Source organism: Antedon mediterranea, chromosome 3 (genome assembly GCF_964355755.1).
Source record: "Antedon mediterranea chromosome 3, ecAntMedi1.1, whole genome shotgun sequence".
Lineage (NCBI taxonomy): Eukaryota > Metazoa > Echinodermata > Crinoidea > Comatulida > Antedonidae > Antedon > Antedon mediterranea.
Window position 1 is genome coordinate 12014968 of NC_092672.1, and position 19594 is coordinate 12034561.

Below are 19594 nucleotides of genomic sequence, written 5' to 3' on the forward strand. Positions count from 1 at the left end.
AATAGCAAACAAATAGCTGTGTAATTGCTATACTTTATATAGCCATAAATAGCAAACAAATAGCTGTGTGATTGCTATACTTGATATAGCCATAAATTGCAAACAAATAGCTGTACAATTGCTATACTTTATATAGCTGCCATAAATTGCAAACAAATAGATGTGTAATTGCTATACTTTATATAGCCATAAATAGCCAACAAATAGCTGTACAATGGTTATACTTGATATAGCCATAAATAGCAAACAAATAGCTGTGCAACTGCTATACTTGGTAATAGCCAGATTGTCCCTGCGATTTGTTGATCCTCATACTGAAGCACAGGCGGACTGGAAATTGTAGACGCCGAAACTCAAACGGAAGATCTTTTGGTATAACTGGGATTTTTGGTATGAAAACATCTTCATTTTTGTACGGACCTGTTAAAATGTTGATTATGATTTGTTTTTGTGGAAATCTGAGTTTAGAATTTCGAGAGAGGTAACATTTAATTTCTTAACTGTCAGGAAAAACAGAAAGGACATTACAGTAATTGTGGTTGCGGTCGTTGGAGACAGTTTGATAAATACAGAAACAACTACTACACAAAAGGAAATATTAAACGCATTGTACACAATGAGTTTCGTTTACTACATTCTGGTTTACTACATTCTCGTTTACTACATTCTCGCCGCATCTGTAGGCCTATAATTCCTGTTGACAAACTCCTTTGACAACAGCAGAACATACATGGTTATGTGGTTGATGACTGGCCTGAACCAGCGAGTGAGTGGCCGAGCGGTTATGAAACTGTGGAACCGTAATTACGTAGCCATAACATCGGCAAGGGTTCTAGGCTCACTCGCTCCATGGTTCTGGTGGTAGAACGAGTCTTCTCGGATAAGGACTATAAACCATAGGTCCAGTGTACACATACCTCATGTGCACTTTAAAGAACCTAGTACATCTTTCGAGACGAGTAGGGGGTTACCCAGGTGTACTAGTCTACACAAACACAGCCACTGTCACACACAACCACTGTGCAATTTGGACTGGACCGTTTTTAGAGGTGTTTACCACCTAGCTGTTGGTCCCGATTCTTTACTAACAGTGTTGGTGAGAAGTTAAATAAATAACCATTCGTAGTAAAACACTGGAATATGTAGGAAAAACGTTATGTTGTTTAATAACGACTACATACAAATATTTCGAATTTGAATATAAATATACCGTCTAAGAATACTTACAGTGAATATTCTTTCCTGGATTAACATAAACATAAAAGACAAATTTCGTTTTTGTAAAAGCACAAGTTAACGGAGTACTTACTCGAACGTTTCGATCTCTATCAGAGATCCTTCTCAACTGACTGCGGAGTGTTAATGCAGCTTGGTCATTCTTGACGTCATCTGTTGATGACGTCGTACGCCTCCGGTTGTAGGTTGGAGGTTGTGCGGGGCTCGGCCAGGTGATGTGTCTATCAAATCATTGTACAAATGCGAGAGTTCGTCGTGGGCTACAGTGTCCCGGTTCATGGTCTTCTCCTTATTTCTCCTTATATGTAATGATTCTCTAATCTGTCTGTCTTTGCGTTTAGACTCTTTGGTTAAGATGGTCGCCTCCCAGTTCGGTACATGATTGTGTTTTATGACATGTTCTGTAATGGCAGATTTGTGTATGATCGAAGATGTGGATGTTCTGGAGGCCCTAGTCATTACTCCCCCCGTGTTTGTTGTAACATCTTTTTTGTGATCATTAATTCGTGTTTGTAATGCCCTCCCTGTTTCCCCAATGTAAACTTGTGGACAGTTGCGGCAGGTGACTTCGTAGATTACTCCACATGTATCCATCTTCTCGATTTTATCTTTTGGGTGGACGAGGCTATTCTTGATTTTATTTTGGGGTAGGAAATAGGTTCCGACATTGTGATAGGAGAGAGTGCGTCGTATTCTTTCTGCCATTCCTTTTACATAGGGGATTCCTATGCTACCTCGCATCTTGATCTTTTCCTTCTGTGGTTCGTGTCCGTTGTTCTTTTTTCTTTTTCGGTTTTCCATAACTCTCTGGAAGGACCACTCTGGATACTGGCAGTTGTGTAACGCTTTCTTGATGTTATCCATCTCAACTTTCCTCAAATCCATACCTCCCACTACCTTCTCAGCTCTGTCCACAAGCGTGTTTATAAGCCCCAGTTTGTGTTCGAGTGGATGATGTGAGTTGAAATGTAAATATTGGTCTGTGTGAGTGGGCTTCCGATAGACTGAGGTGGTAACAGTTCCATTGTCATTGAGTGTGATGAGCATGTCCAGGAAAGGTATTGTGTTGTTTGTCATGGATTCTGTGGTGAACTTGATATTGTCAGTTATATCGATGTTATTAAGATGTGTGTTAAATGTATGTACTGTACCTGTGGGGATGATAGCTAATACATCATCAACGTATCGTTTCCAATACACAGGCTTGATGTTAGTGGGTGCCGTGTTTATGGCTTGATGTTCGAGCCACTCTAGATACAAGTTCGCCAATATAGGACTTATTGGGCTTCCCATAGCAATGCCTTGTATTTGCCTATAAATGTTACCATTGAACGAGAAATAGGTTTTGTTCACAATTAAACCGAGGAGCTCCATTATGTCTGTCACATGTAGTTTAGTTCTATCCAGAAGTGTCGGATCTGTTGTTAGGCGATTTTCGACAACTTTGAGGGCCTCTTCTACATGGTGAGCGACACTAATGTTTACGAACTGCCAAAACGTAATCCAACACAAAACTATAAACGAAAAGTGGTCAACATCATAGGCAGGTTGTTCAAAGAAAAGAAAATCAACTACAGAGAGAAAGAATGGCTGTTTCTCACGGCTGAAATTGTACCTAGGTTGTATTGTCTTCCGAAGATACATAAACCAAATTGGCCATTAAGACCTATAGTAGATAACATCAACACCGTTTTTTACACCGTTGCACAATTCCTCACCAAAATCCTGTGTCCGCTTGTCGGAAACACAGAACATCATGTAACTTACTCAGGAGAGTTGGCGAGTGAACTAAAAGAAATAATAGTCAAACCAAGTGAAACATTTGTCTCGTTTCAAATATGGATTTGAGGAAAGTTGAGATGGATAACATCAAGAAAGCGTTACACAACTGCTAGTATCCAGAGTGGTCCTTCCAGAGAGTTATGGAAAACCGAAAAAGAAAAAAGAACAAAGGAAACGAACCACAGAAGGAAAAGATCAAGATGCGAGGTAGCATAGGAATCCCCTATGTAAAAGGAATGGCAGAAAGAATACGGCGCACTCTCTCCTATCACAATGTCGGAACCTATTTCCTACCCCAAAATAAAATCAAGAATAGCCTCGTCCACCCAAAAGATAAAACCGAGAAGATGGATACATGTGGAGTAATCTACGAAGTCACCTGCCGCAACTGTCCACAAGTTTACATTGGAGAAACAGGGAGGGCATTACAAACACGAATTAATGATCACAAAAAAGATGTTACAACAAACACGGGGGGAGTAATGACTAGGGCCTCCAGAACATCCACATCTTCGATCATACACAAATCTGCCATTACAGAACATGTCATAAAACACAATCATGTACCGAACTGGGAGGCGACCATCTTAACCAAAGAGTCTAAACGCAAAGACAGACAGATTAGAGAATCATTACATATAAGGAGAAATAAGGAGAAGACCATGAACCGGGACACTGGAGCCCACGACGAACTCTCGCATTTGTACAATGATTTGATAGACACATCACCTGGCCGAGCCCCGCACAACCTCCAACCTACAACCGGAGGCGTACGACGTCATCAACAGATGACGTCAAGAATGACCAAGCTGCATTAACACTCCGCAGTCAGTTGAGAAGGATCTCTGATAGAGATCGAAACGTTCGAGTAAGTACTCCGTTAACTTGTGCTTTTACAAAAACGAAATTTGTCATCTATACAAAATCGAAGCTAAATGAAATTCTTTCAAGATAAACATAAAACTCTACAGTGAATAAAATGTAAAACACTGGAATTTAGAAAAAAACGTTTTACGTTTTGATAACGACTACATACGTATAATTCAAATTTGAATAAACAGACCATGTAGGAATCATATCTACAGTGAATACAATTCACTGTAGAACCGAAATAATAAATGGTGCCGTTTTCGCCGTTACTGCTTTTATAGTCTTGAATGAAACCCTCTGGAAATTCCACACTTGATAGCCTTTTGATACAAAGGTAATTTTTAAAATATTTAATTCATAATTTAAGTCATAATTCAGTAACTATTTGGTTTACGAACTTATTATATAACCATCTCCGGGAATTAACACCACGGCGGGCATAGAGGACAAACTGTTTGTGTTTGCATTTTATATAGATTATGATTGCATAGATTATGCAAATTATTTTTATATAAAAAACCTTTTCTTGCAATTAGTTTGATTTAAAAATGTATTACCCGTGGGCTAGTTACCTCGGTGTTTTTTTGGCCCTGTGTTTTTTCTCTGCGACATTGACGTTGGTCCCCTCTCGCTTGTTTCCTGGGTCTGAATGATGTCATCGTATATTATCATATGTTAGAGGTTGTGTCCACCGTCGTCTCTCGTTCTTGTATCTGTGGTTTTTCTTATCCAAATAGATTCTCTTACTTTTAAAAATGAAGTATTATGTTTGTAATAGTGTAGCCCTCCAATACAAAAGACATATCGTCCGATAGAGGGCGGCAGATAGAGAGATTAGAAAGATCATAACATAGAGCATGTGTAATGTTATAAATGTTCAGTGAGAATAAAGCCATCCCAAACCACTATATTTGAAGTGTTTATATTCATTTTCGGAGTCGGGAACATAACATATGGTAATCCACGATATATTATGTTTAGTTAAATAGCATGGTCTGTTTTTGGAAGATTTTGGATGTATGCATATGTTTCTTGATCTGTTTTGTGTTCTTTTTTTACATATGATTTGTGTCCCAACTCTTTATTTGAGTGTTCCGCCTTTTTAACCGAATATAATGTAAACTGTTAAAAAAAATTCGGGAAACCTTATGTATACAGTCAAAATGCTTTTTCTTTTTTTATTGTCATCATTTGGTGATACTAAACCCAATCTAAATTTGCTTTGTGATGTGAAATGCGTGTTTATGCTGTGCGTTTTTAGTGTTCTTTTGATTCTTTTAGTCATTCAGTGCACATATGGGATCTCCACAAATCCTAAGTCAAGGCATTTCTACAAATTTTTCACTGATTATAACTATGCTACTCCAACTGTACAAAACAAATAGGATATTTTCTCTGATATAAAAGAACTACATTGGGAAGCAATAATGTCATAATCAAGTGTGGTGTTTGAAAAAATGAGGTCTAAACACAGTTCAATTATATAAGCTTTTTGCATAACATTTTAATTTATAAAAAAAATCTAAGCAAATAGAAATTATCAAATTCCAATAGATGTATGAAAAATGTAATGCAGGTGTCTAAAATAAAGAGCACATGCTAGTTAAATGTAAATTATGTTAACAAATACTAGTCTAACCTTAATAAATTGTGTAACCGTAAGCTGTACAGGTATATATATATATAATTTCTTTAAGCATAATATCAGTTGCCCGTGGCTGAAACAGTCATGAAATGTTTATTTCAATTATAGTAAAACCAATATTGCTGTATACATAATACAAAGAAATAACTGCATTCAAATTATATTATTATTATTATAATTGTATACTATACATTTATACAAGAATATAATGTATATACAAGATAAGAACATATAAGAAAATTATTATGATTGTTTAAGAATAAATGTCAAAAGAATTTTTTTTTCTGCACATGAGTTATCCTTTAGACATAAATTATTAAAAACAAAATTAAATTCACCTCATGCACTGTAAACATTTTTGTTACAGGATTGCATAATCAATTGTTCGTTCATTCATACGTGCGTTATAATGTTTCGTTTGCGCAGCGCAGACAACCAAACTCGTCCAATTTCACATATACCTGTACTTTATTTAATATGTTATTGATAGTATCGTTATAATTAATATCAATTTAAATGAATACCGTGTTCAGATATAATTTAAAACTAACCATAAAATAAAAAACGAGATGCAAGCAACACATGTAATAAGTAAAATCATTTCTAATAAATTGGAGAAATGTATTAACGCCTTTAAATTAATTAATTTCATAATAGGACGAACAGAACATATGCTAACCTACACGAACAATAATATATTATGCAATTGGGATAGTTACTGGTATATATTTAACGATAATGCAATAGTACCTCTATGCTTAGTATACCAGTTTTAAGTTTCGTAGGAAATTTCATGTGAACCCATGCCATCATGTATATATTATGTTAGACTGATACAAATTAATAATCAAGCTAAAATATATGGTCAATGTCAATTTATGAGTATTAATAATTCATACTTTAAAAGTGTAACCATTGGTAGTGGGCAAAAGCTATTTAAACTAAAAAACTATATTAATTACTATACACTACTCATAATTTGAATTATTATTTCATTTAGGACTACTTATTTGAATTAAATTGACAGTTTATAGTATAGTACACTATAAATTGAACTGCAACTAACACAACTAAGTAATACTCTAATGTAGAGAACTCAAAGTAAAACATTATTATAAAGATCTTGCAACTATAACCCCCAGACGCTTAACGTTTACGTCCTTCACAATAGTACTTTGCCTACACATTCTCAAATACGAAAGTTTTACTTGATCATTAAGTATAAACTAATCTAAATAAGTAAATACCAGAATATTATTTAGATAAACTACATCAACCAGGGTAGCTCCATATAAGGAGACTGAAGGCATGTTGATTATTGGACGTTTAGATCTACTTGATTATTTTCAAAGATTATTTTAATTGGTGTTACATATGAGAATTGTATTCATAAAATGTCGTGAAGCATTTCGAATTACAGTACATTGTATGTTACTATCTTTAAACACAATCTACCAATGCACTGACATTGATTTATAGACCTAAACCCTTTTTTAGCACATTGGCTTCGATCATCATTCTGTTCCTTTCAAGTTTATCAATAAATACACCCATGTCATTAAACACATATCTCTTATCCAGTTCAAACAAGAGGTCCCACTCATTTGCTATTTGGTCAACAGCAATTTTATACCAACGGCAAATCGCATTTCTCTTATCTTCATTTAACATGCGACCAAATAGGATCAAATTTTGTCGAAGTTGGGAAAACTTAGTTATTGTGATACCGGTAACGAATCCATTGAAACACGGCATCTTCTGTTTAATGATATTCGCAGCACCATGCCATCCACACAAACTGAAACATTCAATGATCAAATCAACATTTGTACTGCTAATACGTCCAGTAGTAACAAGTAATCTGAATAGATTGAATGGGTCTCCTTCTTTCTCTATGGCTGCTACAGCAATGTCGTTGAAATCTAAAAGTAGTAACTTTAACATGTGTACATTCCCTTCATCTTTTACCCAGCTTGACAAGTCGACAAGAAGCTCCAGAAAGGCTTCATCAGAAAGATCTTATAAAGAAAACAAATTTGATTTTAGTAAAATTTATATTTTCATATACAAAATCTCAATTTATCCAAATATCGAAAGAAAAATAAAATAACTAACAATAAGTGAAAGGCCTAAAAATAATGGATATATAATATTACAAGAAAACAAATTTGGAAATGATAATAATCGCATGATGATGATGCGAATGTACTGTTATTATAGAAAATATCAAGGGTAACCGCGCTGCATGACAATGGTAAAATAAAGTTGGACAGGTATGTGATATATGTTATAGCAATGTGTCCGCTGGACGTAATATGCGCATACGCATTATTTTCAATGTTGTGACAGTGAGATTATAACGTATTGTAAGATTGTTACCTGTATTCAATGGAGCCAATGGTAGTGTTTCAGGTAGGCATACTGCTGTATTAATATCACCTGTACAAAAATTAAAAATAATGTTTTTAATGAAATATAACTTGAAAGCACAAATTCAAAAATGTTTTGTTTAATTTGAAAAAAATAAACCGAAAACATAAATCGGCAGTAAAAAGAATGTAGTCAATGTTTGTTTACTTACGTTTCGCTGTTGTTCCTGTTGGCCCAGTGGCAGCTGCATCTTCTTGTTCAACTGTATCTAATGCGTAACACAGTAATAAACATTACTTACTTTCCACTAATTGATTTCAGAATATTGTATGTGTACAAAGTTGAAATTGATTGATTTATTATTGTGTTGCTATCTATCGTGAATTATACAATACACCAGTGCACTAGAAGGCATTTGGCATTAGTGACAATTATCTGTAGTTCTGTTCTGTAGGTCAACATAATATTTTTTTTAGAAAATGTTAATAACAATGTATACTTTCAACTAACCATCTACAAGCAGATACTTTAAACGATCAGTTTTCATAGACTTTCTGCCACATGGAACAGTATCTTCTTTCAGGCATTTTTCGAGATCGTGTAAATGAATATGTTCTGCTGTATGACAGGCGATACACAACACACGTAGGTTGTAACCAATTCCTTCATTAGTTTTCAGCACAGTTTTTAGTTGATGCGTTAAATATCGTAACACCTACAAACCAATTGATAATAGAAAAGATGAGTTAAAAAACTGTTTTTGTAAAATGATTGTAATACTGTAGTTAAAAAGAAACCTTATAATCTTTACCTCAATGCATAAGCTCGGTTGCGGTCCATATATTACCTCTGTGTTATTATCATCAACTTCAATCCGACGGGATATTTCAAGCTGATGAGAAAAGTTGTCTTCTTTGTTAGTATTATGCCTACATATAGTACACTTATACAAGGGGAGAGTGACAATTTTACTCTTCCCTGCTATCCTACCGACTAAAATATTTGGAATGGAATATAAAAGGATCAAAACAATTGACTATCGTGTCGACACTGAATATCAAACATTTTAGGTTATGAACTGACAATTCACTTAATTTCTATACCGCGGGACCATAGTAGGCCTATTATCAAACCGATATTGAAATACAGTATAATATAAGTATAAGTAACAGTAAATAAGTAAATTATACAATTAATAAATGTAGGTGGTTTGCATTGTGTATTCTCAAGCTAGCGTTTACCACTTAACCTAATTTATGCGTTTACTATTTATTTTTAACAGTAGCTTTATACTGTATACATTAGTGAAATGTTAGTTTCTAACGAATTCATACAATATAACTTTTTATACTGTACCTTTAATGCATGCTTATTTTCCCTTTGATGCTCAATATTTACGGCACCTAAACGAACTTCATGATCCCCAAAATCAAAGTCACTGCGATTTTGGAACACCACTTGATCACCACGCCTACCTTTGCTCTCCATTAAATACAGAAATGCAACAACTAATGTATTGTACACAGCATTAGGCAGAAAGTCAGTAGGTGTAAGATACATCGACAACGTGTGTTTCTCGTCTTTTTCAACTTTCAGGCTCTCTTTCGTGTTTTGCATTCGAGATGGAACAAGGAACATCCGGTTGTCTTCGCTTCGGTGCTGATGTAAAAAAAGTTTAATTATAGTGTTATGAAAAAGTAACATCGATTTGGAATAGGCCTACTATAATAATCTCAGATTTAATCAAAAGCCAAGATGCTTAACCTACTTGTAATTTCTCATAGAGCAAACCAAATGTTTTCATCACTTCAGTAAAGATTTCAAAACGCTTTGAATCTTCCTGTAATTCATGTTTCCATAAATGCCGTAACAATTTTTCCTCAAGTATTCCTTCCTTGTTAAGCTTATTCCATAGCATTCTTAGTTCTTTCTGTTACCAAATAATAGAGAAAAAAAACTAATGAATAATAACTTATACATACACTATAAAACCGCAATATATTTCATCAAAACAACTAAAACGGATATTAGGTATCTATGTTGGACATGATAAGGAATATTGTTATCAAAAGAACTGGAAAGAAAAAATAGACGCATTAGAAAATACCCTAAAAACATGGGAGAAAAGACACCTCACTTTTTTTGGAAGAATTACTATTGTAAAAACATTAGCGCTCTCAAAAATTATATACAATTCCTGCATTTTGCTAGTACCAGAAAAAGTAATAAAAGAGGTGGATAAATTAATTTTTAAATTCATTTGGGAAACTAAGAAAGAGAAAATAAAAAGAAAAACCATGTGTGCCAATTACAGTCAAGGTGGTCTAAAAATGGTAGAATTCAGATCTCAGGTAATATCTTTCCAAGTTAAATGGTACAGGAGACTGTATGAAAACGATGATGCCAAATGGAAATATTTACCTACATTTTATATAGAAAAGATAGGCCCAAAATCATTAACCTCAAATTTATCAAAAGTTCCGTGTAATATATCCGTACCACCATTTTACCTCTCAGTTATTAAGTCTATAGCAGTAGCTAATGCTTGTAATAATAGATTAAATAAGGAACCAATAAGCTATGATGACATTATTAATCAATCATTATGGGGTAATGAGTTTATATGTATTAAAAAGAAGCCGTTATATAACTGTAACTGGATTAGTTCAGGGTTTTTAAAAATATATGATGTAATAAATAATAATGTGTTTAAGCCTGCGATAGAGATAAAAAGAAGGTTAAGATGTACACAAAATTGGATCAGTGAATATTCATGTATATTGAAAGCCATTCCAAAAGAATGGAAATGTATTTTAAAATCAACACATGACATTAATGTAAATGATATACCTATTACAAACAATAAGGTCTTAAATATGACGTCTAGACAATTATATAGATTCATAATAGATGCTCAATATATTACACCTACGGCACAGGTTAAGTGGGAATCCATATTTGGTAATATGCCATGGACAAAAATATGGGTTAAAAAAGTTTCTGGTCTTAAAGAAAAAAAACTGGCACATTTTAATTTTAAATTGTTGCACAGAATATTGCCAACAAATGAAAGATTACATAGGTGGAGACTTGTAAATTCCCCATGTTGTGACACTTGCAATGTTATTGAGAATGATAAACATATGTTAGTAGAGTGCATAACAGTAAAATGTTTATGGAGAGAGATAAACGAAATAATTAGAGCAGTAAGCATACATATTCCTGTTTTTTCTTTCAAAAGACTTTTATTTGAAACTGACAATAATTACGTAAATAAATTATACACTTTAGGAGCATTTTGTATTTATAAAGTAAAGATATTAAGTTTATTGGAAAAAGAAAAAAAAATCAATCTCCTACAAATGTTTAAATCTGAAAAAAAGATAAGAAATATGTAAATCTGCAGGTATACTGTATATGCTCAACCAGATTAAGGAAGAAAATATGTAAATGAGATACCATGAATGATGAATCTATTATGTTTTTTTTTTTCTACTATACTGTATGTTTTGTAAACATGTATACCTTGATGATTTGAAAACAAAAAGACAAAATGTGAAAAGCTTTTTATAGATTGAAGATAAAAAAAAATGATGAAGGATAAGAAGGTTTAGGTTTAAGTGGGGAAGTGTTTTCATCAAAGCTTTCATATTATAGGTATATACCGTATATATGTAATTTGCACATTCTTACTGCATGTGGATTTTTGAAATGATAAAATGGTTAAAAAGAAAAAAAGAATGTCTAATTTTTTTAATGGATCATTAAACACAAATGTTGTTAAATGATAATGTATGTATAAAAAAATAATAGAATAAATAATAAGTAAAAAAAAATAATTGAATGAACCCACATAGGAAAAAAAAAAGTTAAATGAAACTTTGATGGGTTATACTGTAGATGCAAAAAAGGATAATCTGTTGGAAATAAATTTTGTAAACATTTAAAGATCAAAAAAATCAATGTTAAAGGATGGGACAAACCCATGGGATGGATTTATTAAACATAAACGTATTATAATTGTATGAAATAAATATGCATGTAGATGAAAAAAAAAAACAAAAACAACTATGTAAGAAAAAATAAGCTTTGTTAATGAAAATGTGTTATAGATAATATGTATAAAAAGAGGAAACTATGTAATCAATGTGGTTAAATGATAATGTATGTATAAACAAAATAATATATGGAAATAGTTTTTTTTTTTTTAAAGAAAATAAGTAAAAAAAAAAAAAAGTGGAATGAATCCACATAAGAGAAGAAAGTAAAAAAGTTAAATGAAAATTTAAGAAGTTATAGATGAAAAAAAGGATCTGCTGGTTTTGTAAACATTAAAGAACAAAAATATTAATATTAATGTTAAAGGATGAGAACAATATTATGTTAACAGTAAACATGTAGTAAGTAATGAGTATAACAGAGAATATGCATTGTTAAATGAAAATGTGGTAGATGAAAAAATCAAAAACAACTATGTAAGAAAAAAAAAAGCTTGTTATTGAAAATGTGTTACAGATAATATGTTTAATCAATGTGATAATATGTAAACAAATGAATAAATAAGTATATGTATACAGATGATTAAACAAACATTGTAAATATAATGATATGTATAGTGTATAGTGAAAAATATATGTAAAGAGAACAGTGGTTTGGAAATAAAAGTGGGATGAACCCACATAAGATAAAAAAAAAAAAACAACTAAAACGTTTTATATTCACATTGTTTTGTAACAATTATTTTGTTAACCATATCTACTTACCACTTTTATAACTGGTCGTTTCACTGTGATCACTCTTGTCACCATTTCAAGCATCATGTAAAGATTTGTTATCACTGTGTTTCTTAATTTCTTGTTAGTACTTGAATACATGATAACTCCAATGTCATTCAGGTACGCTATGGCAGTAGATAGCCCGTCTTTTGAAATTCCACATTGAGTGCCGATTTTAGATGTCTAATGCAAATTAATAAGAAAATAGAGTGTACTGAATTTGATGATTAAGTATTGTTATTTTCTTTTAAAATAATTGTAAAGATTTATTTTTGAATACACATTTTAGAAAGGGCATTGTCCGGAAGCCCTATTTCTGGTAAAATGTTACTGTTTCATTGCATTTTTAATCGCGTGGACGCGACTCTATAGTTCCCTATGTCGGTCGGTCGGTCGGTCGGTCTGTCGGTCGGTCCGGTATCACTATGCGTTTTATCGCTTTTCTGTACTTTTTGAACTGTTTTGATGTACAGAAAAGTTTTAAAGTACATTACTTTTTGAAAGTTCATTTTTTTCTGAGAGCACGCGACTTATGGCTGTTGGCCTTGTTTATATTTATTTTACGTTATTTTTGTTCATTTTTTTAGGATAGTAAATAACTTTATTAACATTACGAAATAACCAATTCAATGTTTGATTTTATCAATAATCTGAGTTGTTCATGTTTTGCGAGAACAACTAAAACAAGAAAAATAGTACAATAATGATGAAGATTTCCAAATACTAAAAAATGACAAGACATCTATATTGACTATTGTAATATTAATTCAAATCGCTGGCTCAACAAAGAACTTGTCAACATTACATTGTAGACAGAAATGTGAACTTCAAATTATGACGTTATACATTATAATTGTTACCGTATAGTACACTATTTTAATAAGATAATAACATTTTTTACCAGCGTTCATACTCTATAATGTTTTATCAATCTGTGTTTACAGACGTTACAACATACAATTCACGGTTATACATTAAAAACCAAAATCTTACTTCAGTAAAAGTAATACACAGTGTTGTTTTTCCAATTCCTTGCAACTGTTCTTGCAAATCCCCCCATTTTAATGGAATACTTCTCACCATGGCCTTCATGTAACGACCAACGTTTCTCCTTAGTTGTTTTATACCTTCATGCGATTTTACAGTGTTATCCACCATGTACATCTCACGATCTACATGGTCGGCATATGGCATTCCTTCCATATTTTCAAACATTTTACGAAACTTATCCTCCACTTCCTTTAATAAAAAGTGTTTTCATAATTACATGCTATAACAACAACAAGAATGTAATTATTCTTACAAACTGTTATTTCATATTCTGATTTGAATAAGTATAACCGATAATTAAACTTAATACACGATTTAATTTGAGGACCGTAGGCTACGCTATTTATATTTCATCACTGTATCGGTTTTAACTAATTCAGCCCTAATATCCTGTCCGTGTATACCACATACCGTTGCAAGATTGTAAGCTTATTTAATGTTAATGTACGTCTGTTACCTTGATCCAATTTTTTGATTTTGACTTTTTACGAAATGTGTCCATATGTGTAGCAACCAAACAGATAGGAGGTGACTCGATGATCTTGCCATCAATTTCAATGGGACTTCCTGGACCATGTTGTTTCACAGTATGTTCATAAATGGACCTTATCCAGAACATATTCATTTCCAAATTAGTCATTCCTAGTAAACTCTAAAATCATAAATAGATGCAATCTTACAAATTAAGCTAAAAATATTCTAAATATTAAACATTATTAGCAAATACAACGAACAATATGTGAGAAAAACATATAATTGTCTACCAGTTTCCAGGAAGGTTCAAGAAGTCGGCAAATATACCACTTTCATCTAACGCCCGTATTCTTAAACCTGACTTTAGTCGTAGTACGAGCTAAAACTAAAAAAATGACGTCATTTTAATTCATAAACCGAACTTCAACTAAATCACCGACTAAATCAAGCCAACCTCGACTAAATCGAGACGGATTTTGATCGATTTTTTTAGTCCTGGAGGGGCAGGCTAAATTGTCGACTAAATGGTTTTTAAACGATTTTTATAAAAAACGTAACAGTCACTGAGTTGTTGTATTGGCCAGATATTGAAGAATGAAATATCTATATTTATATTAGCTTAATTAAATATACATTGGTATAAGTTATAATAATGAAAATCATCTTTATTTACAACTGTATACAAATTACATTATTTTCTTCGCGCAAGTCCGACTTGAACTACGTCACGCCATAGCGACAATGGGAGATGCGGCAATTCACCACGCGATGGAATGTTTGGGAAATATGACCGTTATCGCGAAATTTTCGACTTCGCATGACGTCATTAATTTTAGAAGCCCTTTCTCGGCACAGAGGCATCAACGTTTCGCGCGAAAACATTAGCATAAAGTATACGTCATTTTATAGCTGTTTAATAAAAATTAAAGGGCGAAAAATTAACCATATGGTAAGATCAGTTCCTTATTATGTTTAAGATGTCGCAGGTCACCTAATTTTCGAAATAATTTGTTGGATTTGTTGTCAGTGACAGTTTCTTTCCAAAGTTCGTGTGCAGCCGTCAAAGCTGAAGTTTTCTAACTTGTGTTTGTTTACAAATTTTCCATTAGTGGGATTTGCATCCCATACAGTGAATTACCAAAAAATCGGCGTATATGGATAGAGTAAGTATCAATAGTCTGTTTTACGTTAAAATTGGCTTGAAACCCTATTTAAGCTTCCTACAGCGAACATTTTAAAAAAGGTCCTCATTTCACATAATTGTTACGTCTCGCGGCACTAGTTCCGTCGTGTGTGGTGCATGGTGTGTTGATTGTGGTTGTTGCAGGTGTGGGTGTGTGCACGACCTGGTGGATCGTTGTCGTAATATCGGCCTAGGCTTAGCCTTAGTAACATGTTGATAATTAAAATACTTTAGTTACAATTTAGTATTATTAAAGTTTCGTTAATCCTACTCTATATTGAAGATGCGTTGGGAAGGTTTTAAAAAGATAATTAAGCCAATCGCAGCCTGACATATAGTTAAATATCCTCATTATTGGCAACTGATGGGTACAATTTATTTACTGTATTAATAATTATACAATAAATATACAGACACAAGGAAGTTTTGTGTTTAGTGCTTTTTTATGGTAGGCCTACAATACAGTCATATTTTATCTGAATATGTTTTCAGGTTGTGGAATAATTATATAATTATACAGTATTTAAGAAAATGTTTTCGTCATAGTGACAATTATTTAAATAGTTCTTTACATTTCAGCTATTCATTTTCATTTCAGGTTTTTTGTTGGTATCAAGATTTTCTATCTCGTTCTTCAATATGAGGTTGAAAGTGGTTTTCTCGATTTCAATATCATTGCTGATAGTTTTTCATTTTATTCGCTAATATAACATATAAATTTATATTCATTTAAGTTGTAGAAGTGTTTCAGATCAGTAAATTTTTATAAAGATATAAATTAAGTTGCAATTGATTGATTTATTTACTTTATTAACCAGAGTCGCACAGATGCATACAATATAAACATAAAACAATCATAAAATCAGTACAACAGTAAGACTCAAGTAAAAATGATATCTCAAAAAGTACATATGGTGGCATATTTTATATTTACAGTATTAGGCCTAGCTAGTTTGTTATGTCTGATGAACAAGGTGCTATTAGAAGTTTTTATACACAGTAGTATTTACTATTTGTATCAGTAATTGTTTGAAAGGTTGTATTTTTTCACATTCTGTATATGTATACATAAAAAGAAAAAATGTATTGCTTGTGTGAAATGTAAGTTGTATCTAATAAAGTAATAGAATATTTCTGTATACAAGTGTGACATTTACTGCCAGATATTGATATACTTATAAGTACCAACCAATTAACAATACTCAAGTAAATGATGGGCTAATAATTATCTTTTTTAAAAACATGACCATATAAAAATACATGGTTGAGTCTCTCAAACAAAAGATGCCTGATTTTATAAATAACATTCCCCACCATATTTATATATAAATTGAAAATGGGTTATCTTTTGGCACTTTGTTTTTCAATTTATTGTTTTTTAACAGTGTTTGTAATTTTTTTCTGGGCCTAGGTTCTTCTTCAGGCTTCTTCTTGCTTGGTATATGAGCTGGGATAGACCTATCAGCCTAGATTATGGAATACCCAGATTATGTCTACTTCTACTCCAGCTACTATAGGCCCTACTATAACACAAACTACTATCAGAATTACCTAGCCTAACTAGGCCTAGAAAATACTATTTTTAGGCCTAGCTAGGCTAGAAGTTAAGTAAGTAATTATAGTAGCTAGTCTAAGTAGGCCTTTCCTAGCTCAGAAACCAAATAGAACAATAATCGGGCAGCAGATTGAAACCTTAGGCCTGTGACGCAGTACGCCTGCATGAACAACCGGATTAAACAGGGACACGATTCGGTCCGGGTCGATTCGTACCAGCTTCGTAAAACGTAAACAAAGTTTCAAAATGGCGGTTTTTCTATCGTAACTGAACAGAAATGTAGTAGGTTTGGTTTGATTAGTGGGAGTTGCATCCCAAGAAAGCTTAAAATTAGATTTTTATTTTAATAGATAGCTTAATAGTTTATCTTGAAAGGATTTTAAATTCGCTTTGAAACCTTATCTAGAAAATATGAAATTTAATGATTTTTTACCATCATTTAAAAAAAAATATAAATAAAAATGTTTTTACACAAAATAATGATATTTCTCGAAACAAAAAAACTGTGGAATTTAGATCACAGTTTTTATCATTATTTACGCTTGCAGTTCAACTATTGAAATACGTTTATTGATTTCATCTAATATCAAAATTATACAATTTTCAAAGTGTACTAAAATAGCAAAAATTCCAACATTTTCCACGAAGCGCGCCCTCACAATGAATGAAATCAGTGATGCTGTAATATATTGTTGCGTTGTTGAGGTACTAATGAAAGACTCTAACTCGCTTGACTGTCGTAACACATATATTGTTTATTCAGTATAATACTTCAGTACAATATACAACTATAAGTATAGATTGTGAAGTGTGTTAGTCTGCTTCTGGAGAAGTGGCTGTAAGGTGTGTGCTCCGTGAGGTGGCTGTAAGGTGTGTCTGGGCCCTTCTGAAACTTGGGAGTATATTGGCTCAGTTCATTTGCATAATGTCATTACATCATCTGTGAGGGTAACGATTGGTCCTAAGTTGATCCAGGGGTGTTTAAGTGGGAATGATTGATCTTATCTGGGGAGGTTACAATGATGAATTGGCCCTGTTGAATCTCTGCTTAAAACTGTCAATATCTAATTGTTTTACGATGGGAACAGTCACGAAATTAAGCTAAGGGTTTTCTTTAGGGATTCTATTATAAACTAAATGGTCATTAAAACATCTGGACAAACTCTCCTTTGGACTTTCTGGGTCAAGTTTGTGAACCTATTTGAATTCCGATACAAAGGTCAATTTCTTAAATATAAAAGTATATCGTTATATCACATCCCTCTGTTTCCCTCTTTTTTTTTTCTAATCTATTTAACATATAAAAATGGTTATAATAGTGGCATGCAAAATTAAAGTTATATAAAAGAAAAAAACATTATTATACATATATATGCAAATTTGAGTTAGCCAAAACCATTGACTCTGAAGTGTAACCTTATCACTTTCACTCTCTCTCTTCTCTCTCTTAAAAAAATTAAAATAAAAATGAATTTGGTATAAAATTCGCGTAAATCAAACATAAATCGGTTGAAAATAAAATTACAAAACTTAAAAATAGTATGTTACATTGAACATACATCAAATTGTGCGACAACTCATCGCGTTCTAATGGCCTTCAAACATAAATCATCAAATTAAAACATAAAACTCAAGAAACGGTGGCTGATTAGCCTAAAATAAAAATATCAAACTTAATCACTTAAAACTTTAAAGAAACAAATGTGTGTGTCCCGTTGACACAAACTTATCCACAATATATCGTTATCGTCACAACTTTATCGATTTAAGCATTTATATTCACAGGTAATTACGATTTCAATCAATCGACAAATTCGACTTTTGTACTCAATGTCAAAAAAAATTACAATTAAAAGTACTAAGAAAATCTCCTGTTATTGTATATCAATTAATTAATGCTTGAGATTAACGACTCAAAGGTTAAACAAAATATTTGTTACAAAATGATTGTCGTTCCTTTTAATATCTCAATATATCGATCATTCAAAATTCAAAATTAATCTTTATCAAAAAAAACTCGTTACAAAATCAATACTTAATCATAATTTTAATTCTCTTTTAACTGAAATCACATCATTACTAAACAAATCTCATCAAATACGTAGACTATGCTATCAATAATTTAGCAAATGTCGTAATTTAAAAATAATCTTGCAAAAAAAATTAAATCAGTAACTTGTTGCATTATACAAACGTTTTATGAATCGTTTTGGCGATCCACTTATCGGTATCAGTTTATCATTAATGATCTCTTTAATTAATTTATCTGTATCGTTATATCTGTCAATATTCCACCAAAATTTGCGATCATTAGATTCGTGTTTTGTTTTATCGGTGTTGCGTTTGGCTGAAGTCGGTTTAGAATACGAAACTAAAACTTGGAAATGTCCTGCTTTAAATCTACCTCGGTTTAATGTCATACTTGAATCATTAGGTGCTGTCATAATTAGATTAGTTTGTTCCTTTATTTGTTCTTCTTTCATTTGGAATGGGGCTGCTAATCCCATGTTATTCTCTACACAGTCAATGTAAGGTTGCAAGTTAAGGGGTTCTATCTTAGTTGGATGTGTAAGGGTATCTGATTGCAATTGGGTGGGTGTCCTATCATGTTCGTCTACAAATTCAACATTGATTTCGTCATTTACTACATTAAT

At 32.4% G+C, this 19594-nt stretch overlaps 1 protein-coding gene across 1 annotated transcript; it reads right to left on the reverse strand.

Moving 5' to 3' along the window:
- Nucleotides 1–5785: 5785 nt before the first annotated feature.
- Nucleotides 5786–14230, reverse strand: LOC140043586 (uncharacterized). The gene is made up of 10 exons (XM_072088109.1): nt 14186–14230; nt 13672–13917; nt 12667–12861; nt 9672–9833; nt 9260–9562; nt 8715–8795; nt 8414–8618; nt 8115–8171; nt 7913–7972; nt 5786–7551 (listed from the first exon to the last, which is right to left on the reverse strand). Exons 1-10 carry the CDS (start codon nt 14228–14230, stop codon nt 7007–7009), a joined length of 1899 nt encoding a protein of 632 aa, XP_071944210.1. The 3' UTR covers nt 5786–7006.
- Nucleotides 14231–19594: the final 5364 nt, after the last annotated feature.

Excerpts from the sequence above, each read along its gene's own strand:
- LOC140043586 (XM_072088109.1), bottom strand. The coding sequence starts at position 14,230 with ATGGACACATTTCGTAAAAAGTCAAAATCAAAAAATTGGATCAAG. Across the intron at positions 13,918-14,185 it reads AATCAAAAAATTGGATCAAG|GAAGTGGAGGATAAGTTTCG; the intron begins GTAACAGACGTA and ends TTTTTATTAAAG. Across the intron at positions 8,796-9,259 it reads AAAATAAGCATGCATTAAAG|CTTGAAATATCCCGTCGGAT; the intron begins GTACAGTATAAA and ends TTTTCTCATCAG.